At 43.1% G+C, this 17,254-nt stretch overlaps 2 protein-coding genes across 2 annotated transcripts in view; both read left to right on the plus strand.

The window, feature by feature from the left end:
• Positions 1-1,986: 1,986 nt before the first annotated feature.
• On the plus strand, positions 1,987-10,208 carry LOC310933582 (ras-related protein Rab-37; the record flags this gene model as incomplete). The annotated part of the gene is made up of 9 exons (XM_083897098.1): positions 1,987-2,097; positions 3,683-3,793; positions 5,652-5,693; positions 6,874-6,940; positions 7,209-7,261; positions 7,647-7,712; positions 8,443-8,499; positions 8,587-8,663; positions 10,103-10,208. 9 exons carry the CDS (start codon positions 1,987-1,989, stop codon positions 10,206-10,208), a joined length of 690 nt encoding a protein of 229 aa, XP_083753224.1.
• Positions 10,209-14,478: 4,270 nt separating this feature from the next.
• The window catches only part of nherf1b (NHERF family PDZ scaffold protein 1b), a 30,279-nt gene continuing 27,503 nt past the window's right edge, over positions 14,479-17,254 (plus strand). Inside the window, exon 1 of the mRNA XM_083896054.1 lies at positions 14,479-15,360. Coding sequence (XP_083752180.1) covers positions 14,740-15,360 — 621 coding nt within the window. The 5' untranslated portion in view covers positions 14,479-14,739. The remainder of the gene's footprint in view (positions 15,361-17,254) is intronic.

Consider the following 17,254-nt stretch of genomic DNA (forward strand, 5'->3'; position numbering starts at 1 on the left):
GACGTTATAACTCAAGTGAGAATTCGACTCCTTTTCATTCAAATTGAGGATTTTTTTGAGTTGCAGCACTCTTGCATTTGCAGCAAGAAAACCCAGGGTTTGTGACCCGGGCAGAGTTTGCGTGTTCTCCCCCATGTGTGTGTTTGTTTTCTCCAGGTTCTCCGGTTTCCTCCCACAATCCAAAAACATACAGATTCGGGGATTAGGCAAATTGGACACTCTAAATCGTCCGTGGGTGTCAGAGTGAATGGTTGTTTGTCTCTGGCAACCTGTCCAGGGTAAACCCTGCCATTCGCCCTATATCAGCTGGGAATGGCACCAACGCCGCCCCTGCGACCCTCATGTGGAAGGTAAATGGTAGATAAAGGGATAGAGTTGCCTCCTAGTGGCTGTTCAGTATATTCTTATTTCCTGTTTGGCTGCAGAAAGAACACAGGGGACATGTGGTGTGCTCCATTTGTTGTTGGACGTCAGAGGAATGTTTTCCAACTGGTGCAACCACACCAACCCCAATACATGGCTGTCTACCGTATGTCTTATGTATTTTACAGTAAATCACCATACACATATAGTACTGTTAAACTTCTAACTATCTACGGACATATAAGTACACACTGTTTTTAACTTCTCTCTGGAGCGCAATCAACTAGGATGTGACATCACTCCCAAGAAATGGAACACAGCATACATCCATACTTTATACAGGGTCTATGGTTATTTTTTTTTCACCGATCAAGACATTTTTGAGATGGTTAGTGAGGCTTTTTTTATGCTTGGTTATGCACAAAATGTGTGACCCACACATGCAACTCGCTGTGTTTGAGTAATTCTGCTGGCAACCCGTGCGTCGAAGTGCTTTAAACCGCTTTATATTAAATGTCTGGCTCTTGACGGCACATTCTTACAAATAAGGGTTCCAAAAGTGTTCTTCTACTAGGGCTGAGGTTCTACCTGGAACCATTTGTATTTCAAATGTTCTTGGTAACACTAATGGTTCCAGGGGTTAGGGTTAGGTTTGTGTGGTTTTTCAAAATAGAATTGATTTTTGAAGTTTATTAATCGATTCAGAATCGTGGATGATTAGAATCGCGATTTTTTTCCCCCGACCCCTATGCATTACTCAAAAAATGTACAATATCTAAAAATATTAACACTGAATATAAAAAAATTGTTAAAATAGAATGGAAAATGTATATTATAAACAGTTTGCAGAATATACACCGTATGGACTTGATATTTACAGTATAAATAAACAAAGGTCATCAAGGGTCATTTTATGACTAATATCATACTTTTCTTTCTTATAGCCCCTTTAAAGTAACAAAGGGCAAATAACACTATATATAATGGTTATGTTGTGTCTTATGATCCACCAGCTCACAGTTGAGGCTGCAGCAGTGACCTCTGTGACCTCTTCAGTGACCCTGCACCACATGTGGACTATAAGTCAGATACATGTGGGCACACAGGTGACCTCATGTTCAGCTGTTCTTGGTGTTCTTTTTTCCCTCTGTCTCTCCCTGTCATAAAAAAAATAAAAAAATAAAAATAAAGACAACCTTCAGCGTGTCCTCACACACTCAGTTAATCATCTGCCCACGCCAGGATGCACCGACAGAGACATGTTTCCGCCTGTTTGTCACCACAGCGTCTCTGGCCGCTGCTGCTGCTGCTGCTGCTGCTGCTTCATGTAGACACAGACGCTGTCGCCGTCTCCTCTTGTTTGTTTCTTTAACTTTTGATCGTCGGCCCTGTGTGTTGACAGTGTGATTGTGAAGGTGTTGTTGTTGTTGTTGTGTTTGGAGGGGGAGCGCTCGCTCTCTCGCTGATCATTTTTTTCGCGGCCACACGCAGAACAGAGTATGCGAGCAGCGGGGCTGGAGGCTGGTGGAGACTGAGCGACTGACTGAGGCTCGCGCGTCTTTTTCTTGGACACATCCCGGAGATTTTTTTTTTTTTTTTTTTTTTTTGGAAACTGAGGTTGCGATGTCCACGAGAAAGACATCGTTGACGGAGAAGCAGGCTAAAAACGGGACGTCCAAATACGTGCTGGAGCGATGCGCTTCCATCAACGAGTATTATGATGTTGCCTTCAAGGTGTGTATACTCGTCTTTTTTTTATGCAGTATATAATGTGTGTGTGTGTGTGTTATTTGGCTTATTCTTTGCTGGGGTGACAGGTGTTTGACACAGTAACAAGTGGGTGCTAACTGCAGCTGCAGCAGCATTATGATTATACAGTACAGACTCCACATCTGGAGATCTGTGCACAGTTAACATGTAAAAGCAGCAACAATCAGCTGATTAGTCTGCATACATTAAAACGGAGCCGGGCTGTGTTTGTGCACACGACACAGTCATGACTGTGTTTTAATGTCTTAATTCTCCTCATCTCTTATAAGGATTCTTTGTCCGCCCTGTTTTTTTTTTCATGCAAATATTTGCTGAGGGTGTCCAGTACTTGTTGCTCCTCACACACACACACACGCACACACACACTCTTGTACTGCATACTGAGGACCGGGTAAAAGTGCTGACAAAGTGAGGACCAGCATTTCCACTTTATAAATTGCAACAACACAATTACAAATATCTACTTCATGAATGACATCTATAAAGAACTACTGGGTGCAGTACCATAAAATGTATGCAGGTGGAGCACCAGAGCAAAGAGTGTGTGAAACACCAGGGCTGGAAAACGGGTTTTTGTACCAAATTGAGGACCTCTGTTAAAAACAGAGTATAGCATGTTTACAACCCAAGGAAGTGATTTCAGTGAAAAAAAAGTGAGGACAGGCTAAAATGTCCTCACTTCGCAAAAATGACCTCACTTTGTTGGTTAAAAACCCTCACTGGTCCTCATTATACCACAAGTACAAGAACACACACACACACACACACACACCCATGGAGTATTTATAGAGGCTGCATGGACACACCTGCCACTGTTTTATCAAGACAATCAGTTCACAAAGGCAAAAAGTTTTACCTTTAATTGTTGTGTTTAAATGTGTGTGATTCATGACAAGGCTGCAGGTGTTCATCATCACCACATGCCTCCAGGGTGGATTGTGTAATTGCACATACATTCTTTCTGTTGTTGTTGTTGTTGTTGTTGTAATTATATCGATCAGTTTTTGGAGAGGGATGCTTGCTGAGAGAGAGAGAGAGAGAGAGAGAGAGAGAGAGAGAGAGAGAGAGAGAGAGAGAGAGAGAGAGAGAGAGAGAGAGATAGAAGGAAGAAAGAAAAAAATTGTTGAGAGCAATAATTAGAGAGAGTTGGCTGTGCAAACATCTTGAACAGCCTCTCCAGTATTGGCAGCATGTCACATGCCGGTGGCAGCTCAGTCGAGAGTGGATCACAGAAGTAAATGTAGTGGCAGCAGTTTTGTGTTGTGTTAGTTTTTTCTCTCCCTCATAACATTTTAATGAGTAACATTTTAGCAAGTAAATAATATACAAGGCAACATTTGATCATCACAGTGATAGATTTTCTCTGGGGTTTTGGTTTGGCTGGGGGACGTCGCATTGTTTCATTGTCAAAGAGTTATGTCAGTACAGATTTTTTATTGTGATTTCACATGATTGCATGAAATAATTATAATAAACACAACCCTGAGATTGTATTGTCCTCCTCTAGTAGATGAGGGATCCTCTGTCTGTGTTAACCCCTTTGCTTCAGGTGATGCTGCTCGGAGACTCTGCCGTGGGGAAGACGTGCATCTTGGTGCGTTTTAAAGACGGTGCGTTTTTGGGAGGCAACTTCATAGCCACCGTTGGGATAGACTTCAGGGTGAGAGAGAAAGAATCACCAATCATTCCATTCATCGTTGTGTTTGTGTTGATATTGTGTTGATATTCTTGGAGAGAAAACACTTCGAGTTGTCAGAGACATCTGGCCAATTATCGCCTTATCGCCCTATCCCATCACTTCGTCTGCGATGGTGGCGCCAAATGTACAAATTCTCCTCGCCAAGCAAGTCAAGTTCACAGACCACTTGTGTGCTGCGAGTTTGTCTGTGGACGGCTTCATAAATATCACGACAGATGCCTGCCTACGTCTCTGTCTCCTGGAAGGATCGGCTGCTGGCTCATCTCGATCCTGGAGGAGTCGTAGTGCTGACAGACCAGCTTTTACCTATCACACACACACACACACAGATACACACACATAGTGGCTGCTGCTGAATTTGGAGCCACATTTCTATATTTCGTCCTCTCTCTGCTGGAGCGCAACATCATAATAAGCAGTTCTCTGCTAAGCATTTCTCTCCCACCAAGGCAAAACACTCACAATAAACGCTAAGTGTTTTTGAAGTGGAAAAACGATGATGCATTGTCTGCTTTGAATGGTGGACGTACTGGGCGCCTATTGAGAAGCAGAGAGGTTTCATTTTGGCCCCCATTCATGCAAAAGCAACAGGTTTTACAGTCCATTCATGAAAATGCTTTGAAAAGGGGGGGGAACTGGCTCACATTCACAAACAAGCTGGATTAAACGTGTCGTTGTGCACAATGGCTGCATTAGCTTTTGTTTTCTCACTTTGTTTGTGCACAAGGGCAGAAGCTCCATAGAAATTGACGAAGAGTCACACAATTGTCCTCGGCGCACGCAGAAAGACTGTTGTTGCATGACCGGTCTATTTTGGGCGCGCTTCCTTATAGCAGTTACTCAGCATGCAGGCTCCTCACACACGTCATAATTGTTGGGGGGAAAAAAATGGAAACCCATAGCAACTAATGCAGGGGTTGAACCATGTCCATTCTGCTAAGGCAGAGAGGATTCAGCAGGTGGCGGCTCTGGCTGCCAGTGATGGCATTGCACACATCATTGACTGTTGCACTGTGTGCATTTTTTTTTTTGCGTGTGGATGTTTTCGTGTTCTCAGGAAAGGCTGGGGCTGTTTGCGATAACCTCAAGTTATGAAGTGACTCAGGAAGTGCTGGTTATACGAGTTGCACTTCCTTCTTGTCAGTCACACTCACTCCATTTTTTTGTTGTGAAAGGATGAAATGCAGTTGATAGTTGGTAGAAGGTCAGTGTAACAAAACCACAATCTTTCAAACTCTCCCTGACCTCCCGAGGAAATCTAGTGTTTTTGTGTCCTTTTATTTGACACTGCATGTCAGCGTAACCGTAATTTCCACTTCACTTAATTACCTCGAGTAGTTCCACGAGGTCGCCGCATTTAGTCGTTTTTTTAACTTCGCTATTTTTAGGCCCTTACAGGAAACAAGAGGGCATCCATACAGGGCTGAAGGAAATAAATGGGGGAGTCGATTGTTCTGCTGCCAGTTGCCTTTCTCACTGTTGTGTAATTAAGTCTAATCTCAGGACCTTGTTGTTGTGTGGGCGTCGCAAATTACTTTCTCTGCCAGCATTCAAAAGCCATTTTTAGGCTGCTTTGTTTTTCCATCGTGCCTCGCGCCGAGCGTCTGAGCGTACGGCGACGTGTTTGTCATTCATCTGTGTACAGTTTTCAGATCACTGTAGTCTCTGAAGCATACGGCGACTTGTCAGTCTCTCACGGCTCTCTCTTTCTCTCTCTCTCTCTCTCTCTCTCTCTCTCTCTCTCTCTCTCTCTCTCTCTCTCTCTCTCTCTCTCTCTCTCTCTCTCCCTCTGTCTCTCTGTCTCTCCTTGTTTCTGTAGAATAAAGTTGTGGATGTCGACAACCTCAAAATCAAACTGCAGGTGAGAGCACGTGCACCTTTACTCCGAGTTCAGGCCGCCATGTCGCCTGTTCACCTGAAATCATCTGGTCAATTATGTTCAAAACAAATCCGAATCGGCAAATAGAGGCTGATCCAATTTGACTTTTCCTCCTCTGCTGTCTAGTATAGTTTAGAGTTTGGGAAGGCTGTCCAGCCAGTGGGGCCGGTCAACCCCTGTACTACTATTTTGTGTTGCATGTACAGTAAATGGATACAAATAGATGCAAAATGTTATAGATTATTTAGCACTTATTTATTGAAATGGCTGCTAGTTTTGTGCTAAAAAGGTAAACAAAACCACCAACATTCAGGTACAATACAATATAAACACCATTAAGGTGCAATGGCCACTATTTTTGCAGAAATATAAGCAACAGTACCAATAATATTCAGGTACAACTGCTATTGGCTCTTAGTGCAAAATATTCTGGTACATACATAGGCTGCCTAGAATTACAGCTGTACTAGTATTTGCCAAAAAGGGACGCAAAGTATCACAAAGTGCCAGAAATAGGCAAAGTTATGGTTTTATTGGCTATTTAATAATACATTCATTATTTATGGGTTTAATGGGCCGTGGGCCAGTCCAAATTGCTTGAAGGGCCTGATCTGGCCCCCGGGCCTTAAGTTGAATAGCCTTGGTTTAGCATAAGGGATTACTGCGTCTGTTTAAGGTACAGCACATGCCTGTCTGTCATCATAACCTGTTTGTTGAACACTGAGTGGGAGGGTTGTCACAATTCAAATCCCTCCACTCAAGGAATTTAGCTTTTTTTTTTGTCCCCCTACTCTGCTCAAATCTGGCACATGATAAAATGCTCTGACATAGTGATAATTCTGATATAAATTCAATTCTATAATTAATCTATAGGCTCTAGGCTCTGTAATGCAAGGTAGGTAAAAGATGTCTCTAATCTGACATTAAGCTGACTGCATCAAAACATAATTGGTTTATTGGACATTATTTTATTTCAATAGCAAAATGAAACTCAACATGTGCCCGGAAACCACGTCTGATTCTGCTTGTCAGGGTCTAAATCTGTGTGTGTGTGTGTGAATGTTGCATTTTCACTTGCTTAAACTTTTAGCTTCAACTTGAAAGAGCTAAGGTGATGTGTGTGTGTGTGTTTTTTTTGTTATTTTTTTGCTTTGTTTTGCAGATCTGGGACACAGCAGGGCAAGAGAGATTCCGCAGTGTAACGCACGCCTACTACAGAGATGCCCAGGGTGACCTTTACTTTCTATATTTCAATTCCTTGTATTGCAATGTGTGCGTGTGTGTGTGTGTGTGTGTGTGTGTGTGTGTGTGTGTGTGTGTGTGTGTGTGTGTGTGTGTGTGTGTGTGTGTGTGTGGGTGGATTGTGTGTGGGGGAGGTTGAAGTTGTAGTTAAGGGAACCTGGTTAGATTTGTGGTTTTTATTAGTGTTCAATCCTGTGTAGGTGTCGATGTGTGTCTTCATAATGACAAACTGCTTCTTCTGTTTTTTTTTTACAGCATTACTTCTGCTCTATGATATCACCAGCAAGCCATCATTTGACAATATCAGGGTGAGACTGTCTCAGATTTCTTCTCTCTCTCTCTCTCTCTCTCTCTCTGTGTGTGTCTGCTCTCTCTTCATTTCCACTTCCTGCTTCTAAGCCCTCTCAGGCTTAATGCTTCACTCTGTCTATTTGCATGCAAAGTGCGATGAGGGCCTCCAACATGATGCTATCATTTTCTTTGGTTACACGTTTTTTTTTCCCCAGAAGAATGTAAAGCAATAAAAGTGTTGGAGGATAGAAGTGACACAGTTCTGCCATGATTGATTAGATCGCAGTGATAATTGAACATGACACAGGCGGGGAGGGTAAACTGTAAAGCTGTGTTTTGTTGATGTGGTGTTTGTTCTCATCTATTTATTTCCTCTCCACCGTCTTTCATACTTTTTTGAAGGCTTGGCTGACTGAAATACACGAATATGCCCAGAAGGATGTGGTCATCATGTTGCTCGGCAACAAGGTGAGCGAAGCTTCCTTTTTTTTTGCGTTACATAAAAGGATCACAAGGATAAGTGGTCCCTTAGCACAATTTTTTTAACACACTCTTATCACACTCAGACAGACATGAGAACACTTAAATGCCAGAAAATGCCCCCGCTGTGCAGCACATGCATGAATGTGGACGGTCACTCGTGTTTCGTGTGAAAATGCTGTTGCTTCCTTTGCAGGATCCTTGCACTTGAAAGTGCCCGTTGAATTGTCACCCAGATTTATATCAGGTCATTATGACTGGAAAAACAATAAGCCACACAAAATCACTCCTCCACTCGCTCCAAGCTTCTCTTGCGTGAAACCATTTTCCTCACAATGCTGCTGGTGATGAAGACAGACATTTTCATGTCTCATTGCGAGCAGCAGTCGTTGCTAATACATCTAAAAGCTCCCTCTGGTGGTTTAGAGAGGACTTGCCAGTCTTGTGGGCCGTAGATGTCTCACAGCAGCAGCAGCAGCTCATTATTTGCTGTGAGAGCAGCTCGACTGCTGGCATCGCTGCTCTTCTGCTGGAGGTGGCCTCTCTGACATCTCATCAGTCCATAGGAGCTGTGGCTCAGCAGGAGAAGCCTGATAAAGGAGACGTGGAGGAGCTGACAGTGATGATGGTGCATCACTGTAGCTAATGGCGTGGTGTATCTGTAACCTTTCACCTCTGCCTTGATGACTTGTTTTCTCTTTCCACCGCCGGCTTACAGTCAGACATGACCGCAGAGAGGGTCGTCAAGACAGAGGACGGGGAGAAGCTGGCGAAGGTAACGCACGGTGTTACGGCTCCGTGTGATTCTATTTTTAAGAGAACACCCTTACCCACTTGCTTTTTTAACGCTGTCGTATCTTAGGAATACGGTGTTCCTTTCATGGAGAGCAGCGCAAAGACAGGAGTCAATGTGGAGCTGGCCTTTCACGCAATAGCAAAGTAAGTAATGTCTAAATAGGTCTCTGTGTTACTTTCTGTCCAGCTCTAAGAGACAGGAATCCAATTTAAGTCAAGTCAAATCCCTTTAATTAGGTGGATTTGTTTTCCAGTTTTAAGACAGTGGCATCCTTGCAAAGTTTCCAGAGTTTGTTTTGCATGTTAACGCCTTCAAAAATTACCACAAAGAGACGGAATAATGACAATAATCTGAAGGAAAACAATAAGTTCCTTGCACTTCATGACAGGAGCCCGAAGGCACTTTCGCACTAAGAAGTTAAAAGAGTGAGATAAAAGTTCTCCACTTATCATGATTTCATCCATCCATTATCTACCGATTTCATCTACATAATGATAAATAAACATTAGAACTGACTAACTAGAATAAAAGCTAAATAAAAAAGCAGGATAATGCAATATTAATCGGTCAGTTGTGCAATGGCTGCTGGAATGAAGCCACATATTTTACAAAATGTTGCTTCCAGCTGGTGAACATACAGTAGTGAAGATAATTCACGGCACCAATGCCGCGCTTGAGCTGCTGGGAGCCAGCAGGGGGCGCACACAGCACTGACTATGTGTCAGTGCTGTGTCAACCACATTTCAAAAAACCTCAACTGTCACTGTCAACAGTGCAAAAAAAAAACCCAAGGATAACACATATGTCATTATATTCTTATTATAATCTCCAACATCAGTGTTTAAAGCTTCTGTTTTACATAAAAAAGTCCACTCCAGTTTCCGTATCCATTATCTTTTTAACCTTCATCTCTGCTGACTTTGTTTTGGCTCACGCTTGCTGCGATGACACAAATGTATTCTGCGTTATTTTAATACGTGTCATGAATATGATTTTCCTCCCCGCTCTTCTCCTCAAAGCCTGGCTATTTATATACGTGTCTTCATCACTGATGCTCACCATCCTCCCTCTGAGTCCTGAAACTAATAGACCCCTAATGTTCTTTTTTGTTTTTGGCTAATTTGATGTTGATGTTCCCCGTCGACTCGTGTCTGAGGCTCCGTGTGGACCTCGCACAGGAACGGTGGCTGCGTGATGCTTTCTATGCTTTTGTTGTGACTTTTCTTGTGTGAACACACCTTATTGAATGGCAGGAAATATGAACAGGGTTGTTACGCTTGCACGGCGTGTTCCTCTGGCAGGCGACGGAAAACTCTGTAGATGATTCGGTGTCTTTGTGTGATGGATATTTTATATGCAAGGTAGACGAAGTGATTAAAGCCAGAGGCGTTTTGATTAAATCCAAGCAGAGAAGGATGTTTCTCTCTCTCTCTCTTCAAGCTTGTTTTATTTGTCTTTTTTCTTTATTTGCTCATCCTGTCTGTGCTCAATCCCACACATCCACCCCCTCTGTATCTAACTTCCTCTCTTTCTCTCTCTCCTCCTCCTCCTCCTCCTCTCCCTCTCTCCCTCTCTCCCTCAGGGAGCTGAAGCACAGAGCAACGCAGCAGCCGAATGAGCCCAAGTTCCAGATACATGACTACATCGAGTCTCAGAAGCAGAAGTCAGGCTGCTGTAGCGTGGCATAACCGACGCTATGAGAGAGAGAGAGACATACTGAGAGAAAGAGAAAGATGGGAGGGTGTAAGGATTTAGGTGAAAATGAGAAAGAAAAAGTAAAAAAAAAGGCCGCTCTCTTATAAAAAGCCAACCTCAGCGCCAAAACTGAGACACCTTTGACTCCTTCACATGAGCTGGTACACTCTTAGAAATAAGGGTTCCAAAAGTGTTCTACTACAAGGGCTGTGGTTCTACCCGGAACCATTTGTTTTTCAAGGGTTCTTGGTACCACTAATGGTTCCAGTAAGAACCATTTTGATCCAGAGAACTCTTTAAAACCCCTTTCCTGAATAAAGGGTTTTAAAAGGGTTCCAGGTGGAACCTTTATTAAAAAAAAAAGGGGGGGTGGGGTTCTCCTATGAGGACAAGCCGAAGAACCTCATATGGTTCTACTTGGCGCTTTAATTTCAAAGAGTGTAGTTGAACAGAGGGTGAATCTGGATTTACCGCCATCCCTTAAATCTGAAATGTGAATTTTAAAACTCTTTTGTGTCGTGTGTATAGAGACGTTTGTGGTCTTTTGTGGTGACAGTTGTATCAAAAAGTCAGGAGTTACAATCTGAAATGCTATATTCATCTGCAGGGACACACAAAAAAAAAACAACCTAAAAAGTGTATCATTCTGTTCTTAATAAACAGTGGTTTTATATGAACAATCAAATACTGACTGTTGATATGGATATAGCATTTTTGCCATGCAGCTCTTAAAATGTGTTTAATCCCAGTTTTACCAGACTGAACTGAACCCCCTTTGGCCTTACAGTCTTCATCATCGTCGTCGTCATCATCATCCTTTGATAACTTAGTGTGTTTAAAGAAGTGGACTTGAGTCTCACGGTCATCGGTTTGTAGCTGAAATGAAAAATCCATGTGTTCACATCACGTGTACTGCTGTTAGAATAAAGCCAATGTTTGGAGGGGTCTCGCCCGCTGTGTGTCTGTCTGTGCATTCAATGAAGATGTGGTGAACCCTCGTACTTTAAAGTCCTCTTCGGTGTAAGAGAGACGTTTGCCTTTGTACCGTTCACACGCTCGCCGAACGTCGTTGTGTGTCTCCTTTGTCGAAACTGTTGCCGAAACCTGTATTTGTTCTCACGCCGGCATTGTGTATCTTTGCACACTGTTCATGATTATGAGTGTTTGCTTGTCACAGTTACTCCGTGTGTCACATTTGTCGCTCCTCTGAAGCATCACAGTGATCACAAAGTGCCACGACAAAGTGCTTTGTTATCATTCTATAAATATACGTATACATATATAAAAAGGTATATTTTGTAATGTACGTGGGTGTTGTTTTATTGGAGTCAGTCTCATCTGTGTGTGTGTGTGTCTATGTGGGGAGGGGTTTGGTAGCAGTAGGGCTGAACAATTCATCAGTATCGAATTAAAATCCCAATTTGAATCAAGGTGTGGAGGAACCACAATGGCCATTGTGTGCTCCTTGAGAGGGGTACTTCCTGTTGCCAGTAGGTGGTGCAAAGACTGGCTTTGCAGGTTATCATCGAGGATCACTTGGGCCTAAAAAAGTAGATGAAAATAGAATAGAGATGGGGTGGACACAGAATGTGTTTTTAACAATAATTCCTACACAATTCAATTGCAATTTGTGCAAAGCATCCAAACGTGAGTGAAAGAAAAAAGGTGATGACTATGAAGTAAATGAAGCATTAGGTGTTAGGCTTTAATTCTAAATAATTATCTTTGAAAATAATAAAAAAAAATGTGACTCACACGTGTAAGAAAGAGTTCTCATCTTTGCGTTTGACTACAGAATAATTCAGATTTTGATGGTGAATCTTCTATTACAGAGTGAATATTGAACCGGAACATTAACTTTAAAGGTGCATTATGTAATAAATATAAAGCAACTGGTCATAAAATCCTCCTAATATGTCACAGAGACTCAGGAATAATGTTCATATAACAAACTGAACTCACCAACAACAACAGTACAGACAAAATATTTGCATTAAAAAAAATCATGCAAATCATGTTTGTGTTTTGAAATCATGTTTCGGCATGTGGCGCCACCTACCGCCGTCTACCAATCATTGCAGTCAGTAGTCTCAGCTGCCGAGCAATCACGGGTTGCCAGTTATGTCAGAAAACGAAACCTAAAAGACCTCGGTATTTTGAATTTGAATGTAGTAACCGTTTTTGGCCACATTCTTACATATGGCACCTTTAAAGTAATGCTATTTAGATATTTTCCCTTAATTTGATCTAGGCAAGAAGAGACGAGGGAGTGACAGGATGTGCTGAGGTAAATAAGCCACTGTGTGGCAGCAGCTTCCCTGTTTATTTACCACCATGAAAGCCAGTCAACTGTCACCACGGCGGTGGCTCAGTCAACTGGAAGGGTGTGGGTTCAATTCCTGGCTCTACTAGTTTACATGCCAATGTGTCCTTGGGCAAGACAAGACAAGACAAGAAATATAATGAGTGAATGGCAAAAACTGGTGTAAAAAAGAGCTTCAAGTGCAAATCAAGACGAGAGAAGCGCTCTACAAATACAGACGATTTACCATTTAAACTGTCGTATTAGTTAGAGAAGTTATAATGGATAAAATTATATGGGTCCATTTGGTGCTTCAGGTCTGTAGAATGATGTGTGTAGGGGTGTAGAGGGGTTGTGTTACTTGTGCTTGTTGGTGGAGGACATTCATGACTCACTGTGCGGGGCTGCACACCTGAACACAGCACGCCTCTTTCCCCCACTCACTTCTAAATGAGTCACACTCACGCCGAGGAGCCTGTATGTTCTCTATCATTTACTCTGAAGAAAAAGAATTAACAAAAACCTGTTGATTAGTTGGAGGATTTCTCAGTATTAATGTGTCAGACACACTGCTGCTGCTGCTGCTGCTGCTGCTGCTGCTGCTGCTGTGTAGCTTTAAAACTCTAGGGTCGACAGTGTCGAGGCATCCTGTCACTGTCCTCTTATCAGGCCGGGAAACATTCTCAGCTCAAAGGGTCAAATCCTGCCTCAAAGCTTCTGGTCATCAGCCACAACACGGACACCACACCAGTAAATGATTTTTTTATTTTTACTCTTGTAGCTGACACATTAATTGTGAGTTATTCATGCTATAAAAGTTAATTGAGAATAACTACATAATAGGCTTCACATCTCATTATCAATGGTTCAGAATGAACTCTTGTTGAAATCAGGTCGTGGATATTCACTGACGAGCCACTTCATTAACACCAGTTAACATCGTTATGAAGGTCGTGGATGAGCAGTGGAGTTGTGGAGATGTTGTATTTAGTGCAGTGATGGATATATTACAGAAAAGCACCTGCTCTTTTATCCTCAGCCTCCTTTTTTTTATTCATTTATATTTCAGATTTTATTCTTTATGAACCAGACTAGCAGTCATCTTCAATAAAAAGTGAGTAAAAATGGCATTTTGTGGGAGACAGCGGTCATTTATTTGTACACAAAGGTGTTGCAAAGGCATTTAGGTTGTTAGAAGAAGTTTTAACCTAAGATTTTACAGTGTAATGTCATTTTTCCTTTTTTCACAGGAGGCAAACAGTCTAAACATGTGGATATAACAGATTATTTTGCATGTTAAAGGTGCATTATGTAATAAATCTAAATCAACTGGCCATAAAATCCCCCTAATATGTCACAAAGACTCAGGAATAATGTTCATATAACAAACTGAATTCACTACAACAGTACAGCCAAAATATTTGCAATAAAAAAATATTTTGCAGACTGCAAATCATGTTTTGGCATGTGGCGCCACCTACCACCATCTACCAATCATTGCAGTCTGTAGAGTCTCAGCTGCCGAGCAACCACGGGTTGCCATTTAGGTCAGAAAACGAAACCTCAAAGACCTCAGTATTTTGAATTTGAATGTAGTAACAGTTTTTGTAAACATTCTTACATATGGCACCTTTAAATATACTGTTAACAAATATGGGCACATGCTGCGTACATGGAGGAGAAAGTTTACAAAATGTGGATAAAAGTACGACAACACTATATATAAATAGAGAGAGAACTCTCTATAAAAATATCGATAATCTGAGGCAAATGTTTATTTTTAATCCACTCACAGTCTTCATTATGTATTTATTGTTTACTCCTCCATTCGCGCTGTGCATGAGGCAGCCAGCTGGGCTGGTCCCTGAACGCACCTCCCTCTTCCTGAGTGGGTTTTTCTCCTTTTGTCGCAGCCGTTCACACAGAGTCAAAGCAGCTTCAGATCAGCTTCAGGACACTTTCTTTGTCTGTTCCACTGTCTGACAGCAGACAGTGACCGAGGTGTGAGGACCAGCGACCCACACGCTTTCTGTGGAAGTGGGACAGGACGGACTGATCTTCCCTGAGAGGGCGGGGGTCTGGTGCTTTTTCTAAGGGGGTACCCACATTCATTCACACACAAACGGAGGCAGCAGCAGCATCCTGAGCAGGTCCTCAGTCATTTTCATAGTGAAGCAGCAACAGGTTGATCATCATCAGCAGCAGCGCAGTGAAGGCTGACCATGCCGAGCAAGAGCCAGTGTCTGCGCCCTCGGCTGTGCGCGCTGGAGAAAGGCGACAACGGCTACGGCTTCCACCTCCACGGGGAGAAAGGTAAGACCGGACAGTTCATCCGACTCGTGGAGTCCGACAGCCCCGCGGAAACCTCGGGGCTCCGCGCAGGAGATCGCCTGGTGTTCGTGAACGGCGAGGAAGTGGAGAACGAGAGCCATCAGCAGGTCGTGTCCCGGATACGCGCCACCGCGGGGCCCCTGGAGCTCATCGTGGTGGACCCCGACACGGAGCAGCTGCTGAAGAAACACAACATGAAGTGTCTGAGGGAGTATGTCAGCGACGGCGTCCCGTTACCCTTCGACGACGAGGAGGAGGAAGAGGAGGAGGAGGAGGAGGTGTTGGTGGAGGTGGAGGAGGTTGGTGATGAAGACGCGCGTCACACCAAGCCAAACGAGGCAGAGACAAATGAGGAGGTGGTGGTGGTGATGGTGGAGAAGCAGGAGCAGCAGCAGCAGGAGGTGGTGGTGGTGGTGGAGAAGGAGGAGGAGGAGACACCCAGGGAGTCCACGAAGACTAACGGGGAAATCCACGAGCACGCTGAGAAGAAGCTGAGCGTCAGTTCAGAGAAGGTGAGTGTGATCCAGAGATGAGGAGAAAAGTTTCTGCCTCTCATTCCCACATGCCTTTCCTGCCGCTCCACGCTGTCCTTTACAATAAGTTCCTTTCAATAAGCTGCAGGCTCTCACATTACCAGAGCCCGAGCTGCACTGAATGCATTAAGCCCCGTTCTCCTGCAGAGAATAGGTGCTCTGTGTCAGGGTTGACACTGGGAGCTGCACCCACATGAACCATGCTGCACATGCTGCCAAGCCCGAGGGCGCAGGGTCAGCTGGCTGGACATTTGCTGTGGGCGAGAGGACAAAAAAAAAAAAAACCTGGCAACTCTGCGGGGTCATGAAACCAAACTAGACCACGACCTCACTGTGAGTGTACTCTCACATACCTTTAATTTCTCCTGTGCAGCTGCAGTGTCGCTCAGCACCAAAGAGCAAACACAGGCAAATGCCAACCATGCTGTCTGAAGTTAAAGAGATAGATCAGGGTTTTAACACAGATGAGGAAACATTTGTTTTCTTTAGAGGGCCATGATAGAGGAGATAAAGGAAGATAGGGGCCACAAGTCACATTCTGAAAATCCAATATTTTATCCATACTTTATTTAAAAAGTTAGGTGTATGAGGAAGTGGAAGAAGAAGTGCTCAATGAAATAAGGAAGTGGTCAAACCTAGAATTAGTCATTTTTGCACACACCTCAATCCTTAAGGTTAGACACAAGATTGAGCAGTGGGCAGCCCTGATCTGCGCCTGGAGAGCAATGGAGGATTGGGTGCCTTGCTCATGAGCATCCCCAACCCTTGGCCCATTCTAGGACTGAACCAGCGACCTTCCGGGTACAAGAAAAAAAAAAAAACAGTTTAATCCCTGCGTTTATATCGCTGCTGTGAAAACGTGCTCTCAGCGATCAGAAGCCAGAGACGTATCGATGGGAACAAACACAGAGCAACAGATTTTGTGGTTAACACTCAGTAGATAACTACAAGACATACAAGTCTGCATGTTAAAGGTGCATTATGTAATAAATCTAAAGCAACTGGCCATAAAATCCTCCTAATATGTCACAGAGACTCAGGAATAATGTTCATATAACAAACTGAACTCACCAACAACAGTACAGACAAAATATTTACATCAAAAACATTTTTTTGCAAACTGCAAATCATGTTTATGTTTTGAAATCATGTTTTGGCATGTGGCGCCACCTACCGCCGTCTACCAATCATTGCAGTCAGTAGAGTCTCAGCTGCCGAGCAACCACGGGTTGCCAGTTACCTCAGAAACAAAAGCTAAAAGACCTCGGTATTTTGAATTTGAATGTAGTAACCACTTTTGACCACATTCTTACATATGGCACCTTTAACACAACAACTATTTACCACCCGTGGCTAATACTAACTTTATACTAATGCAACACTTGCTGGTAACTGCAGAGTTGAATATTTGTCACAAAGCCAGATTGCGTCCATTTGTAGGTTGAATCCAGCACACGCCTCGTTCATTTTTGTCACATCTTAGGCTGCCAACATGGCGGAGTCGAGTCACGTGACGTCTGGAGCGTCTATACCCGCTCATTTAAGTGTGATGACATAAGTAAAGAGCACCAGTGGCTGTTGATACATGGTCATGCTTTATTGCTGCTTTGCATCTATTGGAGAACACTTTTAGATCATTTGTACGTCTATAATATCTGTATTTCGCACTAATTGGAGGGATGTTGTGGTTTCCTCATCTCATGGGCGACAGAAACAGAATCTGTTTATATTGCTTTTATACCCATGTACCTATTCCACCTCTTTTAGATGCAATATGAAAAAAAAAAAAAAAAAAAGGGTTGTCTGGCAGCATGGTAAACCTCTGAACACTCTGCTGTCTCCGTTCGTATCAAAACAAAAATGATGTTCCACT

The sequence above is a fragment of the Microchirus variegatus genome, assembly GCF_963457635.1.
Source record: "Microchirus variegatus genome assembly, chromosome: 10".
NCBI lineage: Eukaryota > Metazoa > Chordata > Actinopteri > Pleuronectiformes > Soleidae > Microchirus > Microchirus variegatus.